Consider the following 21,256-nt stretch of genomic DNA (forward strand, 5'->3'; position numbering starts at 1 on the left):
TCTTTTCTTTTTCTAAAACTTGCCCTTATCAAGGGTTTACTAAAACAAAATATTCTTCAAAGACAAGCAAACTTTAGAAATATACTAAATATTTTGACGCAGAAGTTTTCTTAGTGATACTGAATTGTATTTTCTTTTTGACGGTTTTTCTTTTTGTTTTTTTTGTAAGTTCGGTCTTATTTTTGTTACGTTTTCTTTCTTCAAGCTTCAACTATAGCTTCCGTTTCTGTGATCAGGGTGATTGTTATTATTTCTCTGTTACGAGTGATTTAAGATACTTCATTATTTAAATCCAATATTGCAGTAGAACACCACTGTAACCTAAAAGTCTAGCAAACCAAATCCTTGCGGGAAACAGACTCATCTCTTTTTATTATCGTTATGTTTATGAATGATAATTATCTCAAAATAATAATTAATAGCAAAACACATAAAATATAAACTAAGATTAGATTATGTTTGCCATATTGAATTCAGTTTTTTTTTCGTCCATCAACATCTTTAGATGCATTTTCATTTATGGGCAGACATCAGTTGTTTCTTTCGGTGAAACTGGGGTGCTCTGGCCGCGCACGATTACAACACCAGCGTTGTAGTTCACTATGTATTGATGCATTTAAAAGGGCAATCTCACTTATCTCATCCGATTTACTTGTTTTACAATTATGCCTCTACAGTTTTATAAACTTCAATAAAATTAATTTATGGACTCTTTAAATTCCAGAAAAATTTGCAGAATTATAAATTGCATCTTTTCTTGATTTTTAGTTTTTCTTAAAAGATTATTTGTACTTTACTAAGACATTTAAGTTTTGTAAGAACTCAAACAAAAATTTTCCAAATAAATTCTTATTGAGAATCGATCACAGCTACTCTTTCTAATAAAAATAGGCAATAAATTCTTTGACTATCGAACAAAGGGGCCACTATTTACCAAAAATAAAAAATTACATTTTCAATGCCTACATTTTTATCATAAATTTAAAATTGTTTTTTACTAAATAAAATAATATAAAATAATTATATTCTCAAAAAATCATATTTTACAATTTCTACAAAAAAAACTTTAATATAAAAGGCATTCATTAAATTAATAAATTTTCGGATTCTTTATTAATAAATTATTTTCGGATTTTAATTTTCTCTTTTTATTTGATAATTCTCTCTCTCACTCTCTCTCCCCCCCTCTCTCCACTATTTCAATGGCAATGGCATTAATTGAATACTGATTTGGTAATTATTACCCTTTTCGTTTCATATAAAAAACCTCATTGACTTACAACAAATGAATTAGTTTTACTAAGCAACACAGCACTACTTTCTGACATTGGAAGAAGTTTTGGTACATCAGCAGCTTCTCTCGATCGTACTTTTACTCTTGGTTGTAGCCCATCTTTCAGACGCTGGAAAGAAAAGTAATTAATTAAATTTTAACTATAGATACAAACAAAAAATACATTTATTGTTTTTCCTTTTTGGTATACACGTAGACCAATAGTACTATCCGCGTCTATCTACGGGCAATTTGGAAATTTACGTACCTCCGCCTAGAACTCTATATTCTATACCTTCTTACCCATATTGGAAGATTAAGTCACTTTCATTATCAACTACGCCCAACTATACGAGGTGTGGCTATTAAATAACGAGACTATTGTTATAAAACATTTTATTTTAAATTTATACATACAGTGGAACCTCGCATAACGAGCACCTCTCTTAACGAGTAATTCGCATAACGAGTAAAACAAATTGATTCTTATAGCGAGCGAAGTTTCGCATAACGATAGTTTTCTAATGACATTTCGCTGACTCATCGAAAACTGCGCATTCTTCGATTAGTCATTCCTGTTAACGCATATGCGTTTCATATTCTCCACGTATCTAATGCATTGATACAGTCGAAACCGAACTTCACCGAATGAGTGGTGTATAGGGGAAGTCCATATAGTGACATTTGTGTTTAAATATTATTGTGTTTATTTTGTTATCCCTCTAACAAAATGGTTTCGAAAAGAATTAAAATAACGTTAGAATTGAAACGTAAAATCATTGAGAAACGAGAAAATGGTGTAAGTGTGGCTGATCTAGCAATTATCCCCTTTTATTTTAATTTATATAAAAAAATTGTTTCGCTTAACGAGTATTTCGCGTAACGAGTAAGGTTCTGGAACGAATTATGCTCGTTAAGCGAGGTTCGACTGTATTTAGTTATTATCATCTTCAATACAATACCCCTCCCCTATCCCTACAACGCTCCATGTGAATTTACCATAGGTTCGAAACAGTGCTGGAAGTCTTTTTCTGTGAGCGCCTGCATGACGCGTGCCGCTTTTTCTTTCACATCCATCAACGGACTGAAATCGTGATCCTTTTAATGCAGATTTGACTTTGGGGAACCAGATAAAAGTCACATGGGGCCAGTTCAGGCGAATAAGGCGGATGGCCTATAAAACTGGGATGTTGTACTTGGCTAGAAACGTCTTGATTAATTATAATCGATATTTTCATCCGTTTTGGACGTGGAAATGGGCGACCCGGGTGGTCATCATCTCCGACGTCTTCTCGGCCATCTTGGAAACGTTTGAACCACTCAGAAACTTGGGCACGTGATAAACATTTATCGCCATAAACTTCTTTTAATAAAAGATAAGTTTCAGTAGCGATTTTACCCAGTTTCATGTGAATTTCATGACAATTCGTTGCTCTACTACATGTGTAGTATCATGTTTTCGGCAAAACGAAACTAACACCTCTTTACACAAACGACGGTTCTGGTCAGACAGATTTCTCTACAAACACGTGAGACGCTGCAATCGAAAGAGAAGGCTTTACGCTGCACAGCTGTCGGTCGTTAGGATTTGGCGCATGCATAGTTCTTCTGTAGCAGCATCAGTCTCGTTATTTAATAGTCACACCTCGTAGTCTTACGTAACTCCTCAATATGTGAAGCCCTAATGACTCTTACTTAAAAGTGACTGTTAGCAATTTCGACTCATCACTTTGCATCTCCTTTTCAACTGATGCTTTCACTTAGACGTTCAATTCATTTAATTTTTTTTTATTAAAACTGTCCGGTAGGACAGTTGTATAAGGGTTGACCATCAAAAACTGCACGAAAAAGCGTAACGTTGAAAAACACCCAACTTTGACAATTTTTTTCTCTTTTTCTATAAAAGATAAAATTCCCAAATTTTCTTTAAATCTTACTCCAAACCCTCCTTTATAACTGTAATTTTTTTGCAACCACCCAGATCTAATAGATTTCGAGAAAAAAGTTGCCGAAAATGAGCAAAAACGGCTTTTTCAAAAAATGTTCTTGTTCTTGTTCTTGTTCTTGTTCTTGTTCTTATTCTTATTCTTGTTCTTGTTACCTTTTTTGTAAACAACGTAGCGCCTAAACGCGTGAACCGATTTTCATGAATGAGGTGTCATTCGATTCAATATTTTATGTAGATGTGCCTTTTGGGGGTCCCGACGCTGTACATCGAATGGGAGAGGAGTTAGCCCCCTTTATGTAAGGCCCCCTCCAAAATTATTATTACTAATTACTCTGTAAATCTTGGCCCGATTTTGATAAAATTTGGTAGGATGATAGGGTTAGGGCTCCCCTAAGTAACATTAAAGCGGCGATCAGCTCTTACACTTGTTAAGGGGAAGTATAGCAATCGTTTCAAATTATCGACACGTGAACCGATTTTTATGAATGAAGTGTCATTCGAATCGAAATTTTATACAGATTTGCACTTTAAAAGTCTCGGCACCGTGCCTCATAAGGAGGGGAGTTTGCCCCACCCAAATAAGGCCCTTTCTAAAACTATTATTACCAATATTTCTATAACGCTTAGTCCGATTTTGATAAAATTCAGCTCGAATAAGTGGTTAAAGCTCCTCTACGTTGCTGATTCTCTTGCTCCTACTAAGAGGAAGTACTGCAATCGTTTAAATTATCAATGAGTGAACCGATTTAAATCAATGAATTGTTCGATTAAAAAATCTTTGCCTCTTTGCCTTTTAGGGAGAAGTACTGCAATCCTAGTTTATTTTTCTTACTCCTCTTAAAAGGAAGTACTGAAATCGTAGTTTAATTTTGCTATTTACTTACAAATACCTTCCTATGTTATTCAAAACGCTTTCTCAAAAAAATTGTTATTGAGGATGGTTTGGGAGCCGCAACTACAATCATTTTTTAAAAAGATCTCTCCAGTGGTAGTTAACACCTTATCAGGTTATAATGATAGAATTGCTTATTCCAAATTTTAAAAAAATCTGTAAAGCAGATATGTAACTTTGTAAAATAGACAAAAAGGAAAATCTATCCAAAAGGTACAAAAATCTCCTTAACAAAAACTTACAGTTTAAAATGTTAAGTATAAGGGTTGATTAAACGCCAAAAGGTACACAAATCAGCGAGTACCCAACATTTCATTAATTTTCATTAATACTTCATTAATATTTAAGTAATTCTACTGCATTAATTTTCATTAATAAGTTATTTTTTAGAATTTATTAGATATCACAGACCCTTATGCTGGCCACTTCATTTATATTATTTTTTTGTTATAATTATGATAAATCATATATACGTACATGCATGTTAAAGTAAAGATAAAGTTAGAGTAGGCTACTGTCTTGAATTCGTCTTACCGAAATATTCGTGAGCACAATTAACACACAGTTAATAACAAGTAGATTATTAAACAATAATTATTCATTTCTCTATTGTAATTTAATTTAGTCCCCCTAATTTTACTTATAGTAAAATACTGGAATAATTAGCTGTCCTAAATATATGCATATCTTATTTACTTTATATTACATATATACAACATTGTGGGAAGAACACCTAGATGGAGAATGTAATTGAAGAAAACTATATTATTTGCGATAAAGCCAGATAATTATTACCTATTATTATAAACGTTTGACTACTTCATACAATAACAATTACTTTAATCGAAGAATGAACTTAAACCGACGATTTTTATTTAAGAAATAAAAATAAATAAATAAAATAAACAAAATCATTGATGTTTGTTGGTGTAAGCATTTTTTTAAACAAGGTTTTGAATTTTTTAGCCTCATATTTTTATTTTATTTTTTATAACGTTTTTCTTTTTAACCTGTAATTAATAGTTTGATTATTATAAATAACTAGATATTACAGTCAATCTACAGTGCTACTTGAACATATATTTTGTAGACGAAAATGGCCAGCATAAGGGTCTGTGATATCTAATAAATTCTAAAAAATAACTTATTAATGAAAATTAATGCAGTAGAATTACTTAAATATTAATGAAGTATTAATGAAAATTAATGAAATGTTGGGTACTCGCTGATTTGTGTACCTTTTGGCGTTTAATCAACCCTTATACTTAACATTTTAAACTGTAAGTTTTTGTTAAGGAGATATATATATATAAGTATCAACACAAGGCCTCTTTCATTTTTGACCAGATTGTCGCACGTTGCAATTGTTTTCCTTTACAGTCAACTAAAGATGTCATGAATTATCTGCTTCGTTCACCAATCCTTCATAATCATTTCATTCTCCTTCTAGACAAACCTGTTATTGTTTGTCTAGAATGATTGTAGGCACTCTCTAACCTTCAAAATGTTGATGTTTTTGGGATATGGCTAAATTGACCGTGTAAATACAGCATTGATTATGACAAAACGGTTTAGAAGTCTTTTCCAGTATTCTGGGGCAACATTTTTGGCTGATTGCAGTACTGATAATAACAAAGAATTCTTATCACATAGCCTGACCATTCTATTGCATGATAATATTCAGATTTTTGAACATCAGCTAAAACATTTTTTTCAAAACCACTTAAATTAAACTAATGTTACAAACCTGTTTAAATGATCCCGGGCTTACGATAAAATAGTAAACAGCATATCCGGGTATCCATAACATGGACGCAAGACTGATGCAAATGCCAATTATTTGTGCCCATGTAGGGTATTCATACGAACCGTATGTAACTGGTATAAATTCCAATACATAAAATATGAAGATGCCCTAAAACAGAAATTATGATGAAAATAGATAAATCTTCATTTAAACTTCAAAGAAATTTGCAATCGATGTTTGTTTTTAATTGATTTAATTAATGATTGATTATTTTTCATGTTTCATGCATTTCTTTAATTATATTATCGTAAAATAGAATAGAAAACGGGACGGGATCCATACCCCTTGGCACCGCAGCCACAAGAGGCTTATTGTGCCTTCCCCTTTTTGGATCTAGTGGACGAAACCTCCCCTTCTAAAGAGGTTGAGGACTTTCCCTTCTAGTACTTTTGCGCTACTATCTCATTTGGTCTGAAAGAGCCAAAGAAGATAGTAGCGCAACCGCTCGACTAGAGCGTAATCGAACAGCAAGTGAGAGGCCGTTTCCTCCTCTTCCTGACCTCAATCTGCACAACGCTTCCGTGCTTCCTGAACCTACCCTGCCCTCTTTGCTATTAAAACCTGTGCTGAGGAAAATCTGCGAATGAATCTTAGGGATAGGGAGGTTCGCATCTTTTCGGACAGCCAGGCCGCGCTGAAGGCCATTGTCTCCTTCAGAACTACCTCTTCCCTGGTCTGGGAATGCAGATAGGCCCTAGAACTACTGGCTCGGCACAATAAAGTTCGGTTAGAATGGGTGCCGGGTCATGTGGGGATTAAGAGGAATGAGACAGCCGATCTACTGGCCAGGAATGGAGCCAACACTCCTTTCATTGGCCCGGAGCCTGTCCTGGGGATCACCAAGGGTGCAGTTCGTGAGGCCCTCAGAGATTGGATCTGGAGAGAACATGAAAAGAACTGGGTGATGCTTCCGGGAGTCGAACACGGCAAGAGTGACACGCCCTTGGTGTGTAAACAAAGAACCAAAGAGACTTTGGGCTTGGGCAGGAATCAGATTACTCTGATCACAGGCCTATTCACACGGGGCATGGTAGGTTCAGGAAGCATCTGCACAAATTAGGGCTTATTAGCTCGGAACCGTTGTGCAGATTGTGCCAGGAAGAGGAAGAAACGGCCTCTCACCTGTTGTTCGATTGCGTTGCAATCGAGAGACTGCGCTACGACATCTTTGGGACTTTGAGACCAAAGAAGGAACTGGTAGGGAAAGCCTTCAACCTTCTTAGAAGGGGAGGTTTCACCTACTAAATTTAGCCTTGGGGTATAGGTCCCGTCCCGCCCGTTTAAATCTAATCTATCTACCCTGCCCTCTGAATAGGCCTGTAATCAGGGTAATCTAATTTCTGTCCAAGCCCAAAATCTCTTTGATTCTTTGTTTACACAACTAGGGCATAACACTCTTGTCGTGTTTAATCCCAGGAAGCGTCACCTTGTTCTGTTCATGTTCTCTCCAGATACATATCAAAATATGAAATTATTTGCGTTCTACGTTTTCTAGGTTTTGAGAAATTTTATTCGCATTTAATCAAGTCATCTTTAAACAAAACTTTACGGGACTCAGGTGACTTATAAAGAGTATTTTGAAAACTTTACTTTTCTTAACAAGAGAAATTAAAAATTAAAAAATAACGGGATTTTAAAAAGTTTTCATTTTAGAAATTGAGTAATTATTGACTGATTACATCATCATAAAACAACACGGGTATATTTCCTTTTAATAAAGAGGAAATTATAAATAAACCATCGTTTGGCAAGTTAAGCCTAAATAAATATTATGCTTTATTTTTAGTTATTATTCTGTCCAACCTTCAATCCAAAATAAATTTGGCAATTAGAGCTACGTTATGTTCAAATACTTGACGTCATACACTTATTAGTATTATTATGTCTATAACCACACAGATTTAGCAAATAAAATAAAACTTACAATCATAACTGCTGGCGACAGATAGACCCAACAGAAATACCAAAATCTATTTGGCCTTATGCCCATCATAACGTCAATACAATCGATCACTTTCTCTCCACCGAATACCCAAGAAATGGCTATAGTCTGGAATATGCAGACCCACAATAGGCACATTCCAGAAGCTGAATAGTAATCCATTAGTTGAAAAATAAAGATGCCGCCCTAAAATAATAATAATAAGATAAAGACGAAGATTAAAAATCTGATTTTTATTAACGTTACCCAAATTAAAATAAACTAGTGCTTACTAACTTTTGTAACCATGGGTATTCCGAGTAAGCATAACAGCAGACAGATGAGAAATGTAAATTTACCCCTATGAGGTCTTAATAATTTTGGCCAATTATCAACCATTCCTGTTACAAATGATTCCACCAAACAGAATTCACTGTCCACGCCGAGTGTCTGTAAATTTTAGACACTAAAGTTAGACAAATAAGTGAATAATAATTTTAGTTTTTCATTTCGGTGAGAAAAATGACAAAAATTTGAGAAAACTTACAATCAACATAAGGAAGAAAATTACAGCCCAAGCTGTAGCACCTGGTAATTTCAATACTGCTTCTGGATAGGTTAAGAACACTAAACCTGGACCAGAACTGACAACATTGGCCACTGAAGTTCCCTGTTCTAGTGCTATGTTGCCCAAAATGGCAAATGTTACACAACCGGCCAATAGACTTGTTATAGTATTTATAATACATGTTATCACAGCATCTCTGTAACAAAAATTGGAAAAATCTTTTACATTAAGAATATTTAGAGATTTTTTTTTTTTTTTTAAATGAAAGTCCCAATTTTAAAGGAAACTAGAAATCACATACCTGTAACAATTATGGTTGAAATTATTATAAGATCCTAATGCTGGTAGGGCGCCTGTACCAATGGAATATGCGAAGAATATCTGTGTTGCGCCGTCAATCCATGGAACAGGAGAGAGTAATTCCTCCCAACGGGGTGTCACATAGTAAAGCAGTCCTTCGCCGGCTCCAGGAAGTGTTAAACCTCTAACTAACAGGATCAACAGTACTATATACGGGAAGATTGCAGTAAACCAGATTACCTGGGGAAAAAAATAGGATAATCGTTTAAGATTAACCACCTTAAGAGGTGGGGAGGAAATATTGAATAAAGAGACTGATTCTATGAGAAAATATCTCTTAAAATTGTAGCTAAGTCTCGTCTACTTGAGGCAACGCGCCAGGATCTAGAGACCACTGTACGTTTTCCTCACGAACAATTTTTCCTCGTAACATTAGCCTGTACTAAGTAACAAAGAAGCAGAGTGAGATTAACCAAAGGCTTGAGTTTCTTAAAGCTACCGTTTTGACCAGAAACTTTCTTAGAATATTGGCCTGTTGGCTATGGCTACTAGGAAACCGCTCAATACAGAGATCTTAAGGAGAATTAAAGGCAAAACGCACTGGCTTCAAAAAGGATGTACCACACAGGAAAGGGTATCCAACATCCCTTTCTAACCGATCTAGTAGGGATACAGAAATTTGGGCAGGGTCTTTCATATTCACTCCTAATTAAAATCACTGAATAAATATTTAATTTAAATAATTTCCCATCATCACTCGACAAGCATGAATTGATTGCGGGTAATTTTTTACCTTTCCACTTTGATGAATGCCCCTGCAGATTACCAGGTACACCATGCACCATCCCATGACTAGACAAGCCAGTAGTTCCCATCTCATACCTCCAATATCGGCAATTCCTCCACTTTGGCCAAGAACTCGTTCCCTGTTAAAAACAAAATAGTCTTTTTTTAAACGGGTTAAAAACAAATACGTATTACATTAAATGCCGAAAAAATAAAATAAGAAACACAATATCTTAATTTATATCAAATTTGAGCTATTAGACTATAAGAATTTCCAAAAGATCAGAATTATCATTTTCAGTTAGTAAGGAAAGTAAAAAGTAAAGTAATGCCTAATTTTATATCCAACTACCAAATTAGGTGTCGTGGACGGAGGCGACTAGCAAACATACTTTACTATAAATTTCTCATATTAACCATTAAATAAAATCCAAGACCTAGACTAGTACCGCAATACATCTTAGCCTTGCGGGTCTAGCCTATAACCGCCTAACATACTTTACTATAAATTTCTCATATTAACCATTAAATAAGATCCAAGACCTATACTAGTACCGCAATACATCTTAGCTTTGCGGGTCTAGCCTATAACCGCCTAACATACTTTACTATAAATTTCTCATATTAACCATTAAATAAAATACAAGGGTTAGACTAGTACCTCAATACATCTTAGCGTTGCGGGTCTAGCCTATAACCGCCTAACATACTTTACTATAAATTTCTCATATTAACCATTAAATAAAATCCAAGGGGCTAGACTAGTACCGCAATACATCTTAGCTTTGCGGGTCTGGCCTGAAACCGCTTGGCTCTTGTAGCGCCTTGCGAATAGCGATCATTTTAAATATCCGATTGGAGATAGTGTTCTGAGTCCAAAAAAAAATTGTCTGTGTGTGAGTGTGTTTGAACAAAATATTTCAAAAATTAATTATCGCCAGAAGCTGTAACTTTGTATTTAGATAGAGCTTTGTATTTAGATTTAGATAGAACTTAGATAGTCTTTGTTGCTAGCAAAATTGGAGGATTTTTATCCTCATTTTGCAACTTTTTTTTTTTTTTTTTTTCTTTTTAATCCTGAAATTCGTCCAGGACCATTCAGAACCAAGAGGACTCTTGGGTGATTGGATAGGTGTTCTTACCTCTAAAATAGTATTTTAGTATAATTTACAGTTCTGTATTATTTTCTGGGATTAAACATTTTGCTTAAATTCCCTGGGTATTCATACACTTTTAAAAACAGGAATTACAATTTTACTGAACGCATTTTTCACTTTTCTGAGACTTTTTAATCTTCATAAATAGATCAAAAGTTTTCCATTGAATAATTTTCTGGACAAATTGGGTTCTCCAAGTCAGAAATTCGAGAATTAATGTAATAGAAAGTCGTATAATTCAAACTAAATTTCTCTGTTCTGCCCTAGGTTCGAAAGAAAAATAACTAATAATAACTATTACATCAATAATATATTCACATGAACATAGATTAATACCAAATAAGTAGATCCTAAATGAACGGAATACTGGTTTGAGTTAATTTTGTAAATTTCTGTTGAAGTAAATATGTACTACTGTTATTTATAGTAGTAGATAAAATACAAACGATTTCTTACTGCCAAAATTCTTCAACAGGTGTCCTAGTTTGATTTGTATAATTATGGATTAAAGTGGCATTCATTCCAGTAACAAAACAACTTTTAGAATTCCACCAGTTATCTGTATTGTAGAAAAATTATAGAAATTAATTTAAATAAGTGCTAAAATTGTAAGACAAATAATTAATAATTTCTAGAGAATTGTGACAATCAATGACAGGGTTCTGTCTAATATATTCAAAAATATATAATATTTTGAAACCATTTAAATTTTTATTAATAAGATATTTATTTAGCAATTAATTTTGAATGAAATTAAAAAAATAAATAATAAACGTTTATAAATAGCTGGATTTATGTGGGTGAAGAAATACCAATAAGTAGTACTACTACATTGCGCTAGGGGCGCTACTGTTTAGGCACTTTTCTAGAATGATTTTTTGATTTATTATGGTAAAAATGACTCCAGAATGGATGGAAGTTTTGAGCAGATATCCATTTTGAACTGGAAGATCAATTGCAGAATCCTTTCTGATATCTATTGTTTGTATTTCGGAAGAATACTGCTTCAAAAAAAAAAAAGAAAAAAAAAAGGCTTTTCATCTGCTCGAATAGTTCGAGACAGTTCTGTAGGTATTTATAGATTCTCTGGCGTTTTTTTGTTTTTTCCAACAAAAAATCGGCGATAGAAGTTAACTGGAAACAGTTTCTTTGGCCAAAGATGTAGTTCTGAGGCCTGGGATGCCTAGGCATCTCAAGGAAAATGAGTAGGAAGACAAGTTTTAGCCATATTAGGCTTTCCCTAGTTTTCGTTCCTAAATCTGCTGTTTGAGTATCTCTGGACACATATATTTTTTTCTCCAGCTTCCAGATACCATTATTTTGTTGATTGGGACTTGAAAGAGGACAATAACCAATCATTTTTTTCTTCTTGAGAAATCATTTAGGGCAGTGATGGATGGCGAACCTATGACCCGCGGGTTAGACACTGACCCGCGCAAGCTTTTCCACTGACCCACAATTGCTAGGCAACCATTTGTTTGTTTACGCGGATTGATTTAGATTTTCTAATTGTGGTGGATAATTTATATTCTATCTGTATTTTTTTTTTTTTTAATCACGCATTGACAAAAAAGCAATTTAAATGCTATCTACGAGGGTCGTTTGAAAAGTCCGTGCAAAAATAAAAACTACTTAATTTTTTGGGGTAAACCTTTTTTATTTTTCAACATATTCTCCTTTTAGGCCTATACACTTCGTCCAACGCTGCTCTAGTTTGTTGATCCCTTCCGAATAATAGGATTTGTCCAAGTCTGAAAAATAGCCATTCGTTTTTGCAATCATCTCCTCGTTTGAATAAAATCTTTTTCCCGCCAGCCATTTCTTCATATTGGGGAACAAATAGTAGTCCGAGGGAGCCAAGTCTGGAGAATAGGGGGGATGTGAAACGAGTTGGAACTCTATTTCCATTAATTTTGCGACCACAACTGCTGAGGTGTGAGCTGGTGCGTTGTCGTGATGGAAAAGGACTTTTTTGTGGGCCAATCGTGGGCGTTTTTCTTGTAGCTCGGTTTTCAAACGGTCCAATAACGATGAATAATATGCACCTGTAATAGTTTTACCCTTTTCCAGATAGTCGATGAGGATTATTCCTTGCGAATCCCAAAAGACAGTCGCCATAATCTTTCCGGCCGAAGGAACGGTCTTCGCCTTTTTTGGCGCAGATTCCCCCTTGGTAACCCATTGTTTAGATTGTTCTTTGGTCTCAGGAGTGTAGTGATGTATCCATGTTTCATCCACAGTGACGAAACGACGCTTAAAGTCCTGCGGATTCTTCTGGAACAGCTGCAAACCGTCCTTGCAACACTTCACAAGATTTCGTTTTTGGTCAAGCGTGAGCAATCGCGGCACCCATCTAGCGGATAGCTTTGTCATGTCCAAATGTTGATGCAAAATATTATGTACCCGTTCATTCGAGATGCCCACAGCACTAGCAATCTCACGCACCTTCCACTCTTCTGTCATCCATCACCATATCATGGATTTTATCAATGATTTCTGGAGTAGTAACCTCAACAGGGCGTCCAGAACGTTCAGCGTCACTTGTGCCCCATATGGCCACTCCGAAAATTTTGAAACCACTTATAAACTGTTCTAATCGAAGGTGCAGAGTCACCATAATGTTTATCAAGCTTCTCTTTAGTCTCCTGAGGCGTTTTGCCTTTCATAAAGTAGTGTTTAATCAACACACGAAATTCTTTTTCGTCCATTTTTTTTGAAAATCACTCGACTTCCTCGATTCAAACGAATGCCAACTCACAAAGAAATAGACCGATCTGGCTGAAACTTGGTGTGTGTTCTTCCTAGAGATGCTACTAACTAAACATAACCTCGATACGCGCCAGTAGTGGTATCTCTCTGACTTTGCACGGACTTTTCAAACGACCCTCGTATAACCTTTTAGTTTGATCATTACAGTTTTAAAACGCAAATGACGGACAAATGCTTTGGTAGTATTTGAAATAAAGTAATATTGTTAATAAAATATCAAATAAAATGTATAATTTTATTCATATTTTGTTTGTTAAAAAAATCGACAACCCAAAGCAAATAACCATATTTAGATTTTTCTTCAGATAAAACACACTTTCTGTAAGGTTTTGTTCAGTTATGTTTGTAAAAAAGTGACTTCCATAGCACTTGTTTCGGTCCCGTTTTACCCAGTTAAGCCAACTGAATTTTAAAGATTTTTAGTTTTGAAAATATTCATTTTTAAAATTTTTAAACTTAACTCTTGTGTGCAAATGGGCCATTAGTGACCCCAAGAGCAAGTACTAAGAACAAAAATGAACAAAATTTGACCCACGTCTCAAAAAGGTTCGCCATCACTGATTTAGGGTGTCTGTAGAAAGAAATTAGGTTCATTTTTTTGAATTAATTTGTTTTTGTTGTTTTTCTTTGGAGTAAATGAGACCAAAAGGGCTTTGGATTAGAGTGGGGAATTGTTTCTCTTCATAGACTATTTTTTTTTTATCAATGAATGAAAAAGGGAAATAGAGAAGAAAAAAGAAAGAAAAACAATTACAAGCTATTAAAGCCATATTTAGAACTTAGAAACCAAGTACCTAACTGCATTTCTTGCCGCTAGGAGCGCCACCATCCAGGCTCTTTTCTCATATTATTTTATGCATTTAGTTTCGATATTTCCCCCCCCCCCCCCAAATAATAATTGTTTACTAAAACAATACAACTTACCACAATTACTCCAGGGCAATTCTGGTATCCAAGCAAAAGTGCTGATCAAATAGAACAATGTCCAAGCAATAATAATACAATAGTAGAGATCAAGTAGAAATACTATTGTCATAGTGGCGTAACCAACACCTGCAAGATTTGAAATTTATTAATACAAATATTATTAGAAAATTTATTAAGAATAAAAAGAATAATAATAACAGACCTTGTAAAATTGGACATAATTGGCCAACAAGTGTACTTCCACCGGATCCTAAATACTGGCCAATGGCAACCTCTTGGAAAAACATTGGTATACCACAGAAGATCATGGCGATTCCATAAGTAACAAGAAATGCTCCTGAAATGCATAAAATGAAACATTAAAGATTATTTATATTTTTGTTAAACAAGCATTTTTATATTTAAGTAACTAAAAAGGAAAATTCTACCTCCTCCATTTTTGTAGCAGAGATAAGGAAATCTCCAAACGTTTCCTAGACCAACTGATAAACTTATACAGGAAAATAGGAAATCTAATTTATTTGACCATCCTCCACGTTCTTTCCTGTCTAGTTGGGCTACTTCAACTTCCTCCTCCCAATAGCCGCACTTGTCCATTTTGTGTTATGCTAGAGAGACAAAAATAAAATAAAGGAAATTATAATTTTGTCAAAAAGATTACTTCATCTAAGAGATATTAGAAATTAAATGACGTTACAGTAAATTTTGATATTCGCATGAACTAAAAACCCTTTAATAATTCATTTGTTTCTTTATTCTTTTATTTATTTAAAAAAAAAAAAATATATATATATATATATATACAAGAACGCTCAGACGTTTTAAGAGACCGTCTTCTTCAGCTTAGATATATCTGCAGCACTCAGGTGGAGTTCAAGGACTTGTTTGCAAAGAACATGGACTGGTGCTGTGAATACCGCTACGGCCTTGTAGCCTCTTCTTAAACTACCACCACTTCATAGCTACATCTGTAGCCACAGCTGTATTTATCAGGCTGTTGAAGGGGGGAAAAAAAACTTCCGTCCGCTGTAGCAAAGCGGCAGGTGTGGTCCAAAAACTGGGTGAGAAGCTGGAGACGAATTTTGGTCTTATTTTTGACGGAATTACTTCCGGATATCAGTAAAGCACACTGGACGGGGCTGCAACACTAAGGAAGAAGAGGGAGCCGAGGTGTACGGGGGGGGGTTTGAATCGAGGTTTAAAATTTCGGTTAGCCTAGTTAGGCTATCTAAAAATCATTGCAAGGCTATTCAAAGCTGATGTTACGACTACCTCGTCAGAGTACGAGCTATTAAATAACGAGACTATTGTTATAAAACATTTTATTTTAAATTTATACATATTTAGTTATTATCACCTTCAATACAATACCCCTCCCCTATCCCTACAACGCTCCATGCGAATTTACCATTGTTCGAAACAGTGCTGGAAGTCTTTTTCTGGTGAGCTCCTGCATGACGCGTGCCGCTTTTTCTTTCACAGCCATCAACGGACCGAAATCCGTGTTCCTTTTAATACAGATTTGACTTTGGGGAACAGATAAAAGTCTGGATGGGGTCAGGCGAATAAGGCGGATGGCCTAAAACTAGGATGTTGTACTTGGCTAGAAACGTCTTGACCAGACAATGGAGTGTGAGCTGGCGCGTTGTCTTGATGTTGGAGAACCCATGACTTGTACTTCCACAAATCGGGTTGTTTATTCCTTACTCTTTCTCGGAGTTGAGCTAGCACCTCACCGGTAGTAATGTTGATTAATTATAATCGATATTTTTATCCGTTTTGGACGTGGAAGGGCGACCCGGGCGGTCATCATCTCCGACGTCTTCTCGGCCATCTTGGAAACGCTTAAAACCACTCAAAAACTTGCGCACGTGATTAAAATTCATCGCCATGAACTTGTTTTAATAAAAGATAAGTTACAGTAGCGGTTTTATCAAGTTTTGATGTGAAATTTCACGGCAATTCGTTGCTGTACAACATGTGTAGTATCATGTTTTCGGCAAAACGAAACTAACACCTCTTACACAAACGGACGGTTCCTGTCAGACAGATTTCTCTACAAACACGTGAGACGCTGCAATCGAAAGACAAGGCTTTAACGCTGCTGCACAGCTGTCGGTCGTTACAGATTTGGCGCATGCATAGTTCTTCTGTAGCAGCCAGCATCAGTCTCGTTATTTAATAGCCCACACCTCGTATCCGAATATGGGAGTTACCGGGGCCACGAACCTAGACTTTACAGGGGCAGATAAACATAATACAGTTAAACTGTGACGTGCAACAAGGAAAACATAAAATTTCCCAAGTCTATTGGCTACCATATGAGGAAATCAACGCCAGAATCTGAATAGAACTGTCAAACTCGCCAGACAGAAGCTATTGTAACACAGTAGAGTCTACACAATATAGTTTTAATTTCACCAATCCTATCATTTTAAAATTTAACTTCTTTCCTCGTAAGGTAACATATGAATTCCCTGATGATGCCTGTAAACTGGAATAAATAAAATTAAATGTAATCAGTGGGAGTCACGATATTTCTTTTTCTTAGTATAGTTTTCCTTTAATTAATTATAATTAAGGTACAAGGAAATTTGCCCATAAATATTGAGTTTTTCCTATTTCTTTAAAAATCTTCTTATTATTCATCTTCATGTCTAGAGCTTCTCTTACGTAAGCCCTAGAAAACAAAAATGACTGCCTCTATTCTAATAATTAAGTTGAAAAATTTATTTTAGGCAGTGCTAGGGGGGAGGGATTTGGTGGCACTCTTCCCTCTAACGTTTTATTTCTAAGCAGTGAACGGATTTACAATACAGCTGTACAGTTTATATAATGTTACTTAGAATTAGATACGATTGAAATAATTGACGTTTAAAAGAGTTTTTGAGTTAGTACCACGAGAATGCTCTAATCACTCGCTCGATCTATCGATTTCTAAATCTTATAAAATCTAAAATCCTAGGATTCTCACATAAATCCATAATGTTTCCTATGGCTTCTCATATAAAATAACATTTGTTTGACGTAACGAAGTGTTAGTGACAATGATATCAAGTATACAATGCGTATAATGAGAGTTAAGTCCTTTATGTATGGTTTCTTTACGGGAACCTTTGGGGCTTCCAATAGTTTCGAGTTTAGGAAGCTCAAAAACCGTGACTTCTGTCTGGCTCTATTATTTTTTTCCTTTAACACTGAATAAGGGGGGGAAATGATTTTAGGGTGAACACTGTAACCATTTTCTCAAATTGTACTTAATAAATTACACTTTTTTAGTAGAATTATTTTTAGTGGATTTCAGGAGTCAAGATTGGGAGCTAGAGTTGAAATAGTTGCCAAATTACACTTTACTGCTATTGTTCGTATTGTTTTGTAGCCTTTAGGCTAAACCGACAATCCTAGCCACCAGATAGCCTACTGAACTTGCTGGCATCATTTCCCTGATCGTCTTGCATTTTCCTTAACGTTGCTCTCCCACTAATCTTTCGAAGTATAACCCCTACCTGACCTGTTGTCGGTACTTTCTTTTCTACCTGACCAGCCACAATAATTAGGAATTTTTACTTGCTCTTACTTTGTTAAGTTTTTATTGATGGTAAGAATTATTATATATGACTAAAATAATTTTTTGTGGGAATTTTATCATCTTTTAGGCGCTTGAAAATTGTTAATTTCAGCCTTCCAACCTGGATCTATCCAGGAAATTTTCTTCTCTTGTAACCATAGAGGCTTTCTCGGTCGCCATCTATCTAGTTTTCCTTGGGTCTAGCCTTTTTTGTTCTCCTTCCATCAGCTTCCCAGTCTAGGACCTCTTTAGCCATTCTTCCATCTTAGATGGGCCGTAACATCTAAGTTTCTTTTTCTTCTACCTTCATTCTCTTCGTTTCTTCAATGTGCCATCAAAGATTCAGTAAAAAAAACAAACCTAGCTGCTTAGAATTCTTGGTTAAGGGCACAAAAATAGGCCCTATTTCTGCCGTTCAACTAAAACATTTGTTGTTCATTGTCAAGGCAAATCCTATCCTATTTACAATGTAGTTATATAATGTTAGCTATTTACTTAACATAATTTTATTTACAGTATGTAAAAGATTGATGGTGCCTTAATTATTTATTGCACTTCTTATAATTTTATTTTCTTCTCTCTTTCTTTGGCTCAATTCGCCAAATTCTTGTTGACGAATTTTTATTATTACGATTTGTCATGTGTATATATTTAAGAGGGAAGTGTGCTGTGGTAATTTTCTCTTCTTATATACATTATATAATATTCATTTTTCTTATGTTTTCATTTACACATTAATTCTCATTTCCTTGTCAACAAAACAATGTAATAAGTATATTATTCATTCGCAGTTTTTATGAAACATCGCATATTTTTACTCTTGACATTGGCTTTTTTTTTATGTTTAAAAAAATTAACTCCTTAAGATTAAAGATGATTTTTTTTTGCACATAAAAAAACAACAGGGAGTGGCGAGAGATTCTGCAATACATAACAAGTATTTATATAATCACTCATAAACCAAAATATACATGTGATAAACCAAAAAAGAAAACTGGTTTGAACCAATTAAATACTATCTTATAATGCAGTTATTTTCCCATTAAGAAATGGAGAGATCCATTTTGAGGACTACTCAGTCTGAAAAAAAAGTGATTTTTAGATAATGACCTCACTTTACACTTAAAATTGTGTAGGTGTAATAAGCGGTGAAATTTGGAGGAAGCATTAACTTTAAGATTTTGTTTGGGTAACCATTTTATTGGGTACAAACCTGGCAAATAATTCTACAAACGGAAGCAACACTTTACGGAATAGATTTGTCACGTTATGTAGAGGCAATATCATCGTCCTTACAAATAATGGTCTCCTGAGGTGCGTTTATAAAAAAAAAAAGAAAAAAAAAAGCACCACGATAGCCGAGCGGTTATAGGCAAGACCTGCAAAACTAAGATGTATTGTTGGTTTAGTGGGGTTCGATTCCCGGGGTCTAGGTCTTGGATTTTATTTAATGGTTAATATGAGGAATTTATAGTAAAGTTATAGTTTAGGCTGTTATAGGCTAGACCCGCAAAGCTAAGATGTATTGCGGTACTAGTCTAACGGATTTTATTTAATGGTTAATATGAGAAATTTATAGTAAAGTATGTTAGGCTGTTATAGGCTAGACCCGCAAAGCTAAGATGTATTGCGGTACTAGTCTAACGGATTTTAATTAATGGTTAATATGAGAAATTTATAGTAAAGTATGTTAGGCTGTTATAGGCTAGACCCGCAAAGCTAAGATGTATTGCTGGTACTAGTCTAACCCTTGGATTTTATTTAATGGTTAATATGAGAAATTTATAGTAAAGTATGTTAGGCTGTTATAAGCTAGACCCGCAAAGCTAAGATGTATTGCGGTACTAGTATATCCCTTGGATTTTATTTAATAGTTAATATGAGAAATTTATAGTAAAGTACGAGTTTGTAGAGCCACGACACCTAATTTGGTAGATGTACGTAAAGCCTGCCTGAAAAAAAAATAGGAATTACTTCACTTGTCATTTTTTTTTTAGCTTTTCTCGAAAAATAGGCTAAAATATTTATGTTTATTGTAATAAAACTAAACCATATTTCCATTAAAATTCTATTAAGGGTAATTTGGGAGGGGGGATTGGGTTTTTGGACAGTTCTAGCGGATGAGTAGACTAGGCTTATTTCTAAAGCATCATTTTTAGCTTTGTGTCTAAAATGTTTCGTTTAAGCTCGAATCTTCTAAATTTTAGTGAAAGTAAGTGGTGAGACAGAACACAGCCATTTTTTTTTTTTTTTTTTTTAAATAAGAAGTTGGCCCATAGTTCTGACCTTAAGAGAAAGGATATAAAATTAAAAAAAAACTAACCTACCTTTGCTTTATGTTGTCAAGGTAAACCTTTAAACTACTTCCTTTCTGTTTGCTTGATATTTCTGTTTCTTTCTATTTTTACTTCTTTTTTTTTTTTTTTATAAATTTTATCAAGAATGAGCGAGAGATTAACGGTTCTCATGCTGTAACTTTCTAGAGAATTACGTCAACACACGTGCGACACTCTCACAATGGGAAACATTATCTAATTTTGTCGAGCTAGTTGGATTTCAACGAGTACAATGAAAGCTCCTTGTTAAAAGCAAAAAAAACAAAGATCAAGTAAAAGTCAATTTTTTTTTTTTTACTATAAACTTATACTTTTAAAGCTACGATGATGAATAAATTGTAGACAATTTGAAATAATGGCTGAAGTTAACAAAGAGATACCAAATTATTTATGCTAATAAGAAATAATTTGAATTTTATTTTATTAGGAAATAATTTCGCGGCGTCTTTTTGATTTCTAGTGTAAGAAATTCCGATTGCCGTTTACCTAACTCTTACTTTCGTAAATAACTGGCCCTTCTAAAGCGTGAATATTATTGATTGGCACCGAAATGAACATCTTCAAATAATTACTAAATTATTATCTATAACCTCTTTGGCGAAAGTTTCTAGGACGTGTCAAAATTGAGGTTCCCTCAAAAGTACACTTTTTGAGGTTCCCTCAGTTACAAAGAAAACTTAGTTCTCTCTCACTTTCACTATGATTTCTCACCCGCTCTCTTTTACAGCTACTTCTTTTTCTCTTTAATCGAAGCAGATTCGTATTTGTGTAGAAAATCGATTACTCGACCTGGAACAACTCAATATTGTTTAGCTGTTGGGTCTAAAATGTTAGAAGCAGAGCTTATGGTGATATTAATCATTTTGTTCATTTCGTAACTTTTTTTTTTTTAATAACCATCGATTAGTTGGTATGATTTAACCTCAAGTTCACAAAAAATGGCCTTCTTCATCGCCACAGTGCGAGAAAAAAAAACTGCAATGACGTCAATTGTTCCCATCCAA

The 21,256-nt window shown here is 34.6% G+C and overlaps 1 protein-coding gene across 1 annotated transcript in view; it reads right to left on the bottom strand.

Annotated features, from left to right (window-relative positions):
• Window positions 1–1,125: 1,125 nt before the first annotated feature.
• LOC141448060 (sodium- and chloride-dependent GABA transporter 1-like) overlaps window positions 1,126–21,256 on the bottom strand; it is a 45,807-nt gene continuing 25,676 nt past the window's right edge. Inside the window, exons 2-12 of the mRNA XM_074116104.1 lie at window positions 14,777–14,956; window positions 14,551–14,685; window positions 14,346–14,474; window positions 11,109–11,211; window positions 9,503–9,635; window positions 8,711–8,949; window positions 8,389–8,605; window positions 8,139–8,291; window positions 7,845–8,048; window positions 5,861–6,028; window positions 1,126–1,403 (exon numbers count right to left, since the gene is read on the bottom strand). Of these exons, the coding sequence (XP_073972205.1) occupies window positions 1,269–1,403; window positions 5,861–6,028; window positions 7,845–8,048; window positions 8,139–8,291; window positions 8,389–8,605; window positions 8,711–8,949; window positions 9,503–9,635; window positions 11,109–11,211; window positions 14,346–14,474; window positions 14,551–14,685; window positions 14,777–14,945 (1,785 nt within the window). The 5' untranslated portion in view covers window positions 14,946–14,956 and the 3' untranslated portion in view covers window positions 1,126–1,268. The remainder of the gene's footprint in view (window positions 1,404–5,860; window positions 6,029–7,844; window positions 8,049–8,138; window positions 8,292–8,388; window positions 8,606–8,710; window positions 8,950–9,502; window positions 9,636–11,108; window positions 11,212–14,345; window positions 14,475–14,550; window positions 14,686–14,776; window positions 14,957–21,256) is intronic.

The sequence above is a fragment of the Rhodnius prolixus genome, unplaced genomic scaffold (assembly GCF_049639745.1).
Source record: "Rhodnius prolixus isolate KJV_2025 unplaced genomic scaffold, Rpr scaffold_13, whole genome shotgun sequence".
Classification (NCBI taxonomy): domain Eukaryota; kingdom Metazoa; phylum Arthropoda; class Insecta; order Hemiptera; family Reduviidae; genus Rhodnius; species Rhodnius prolixus.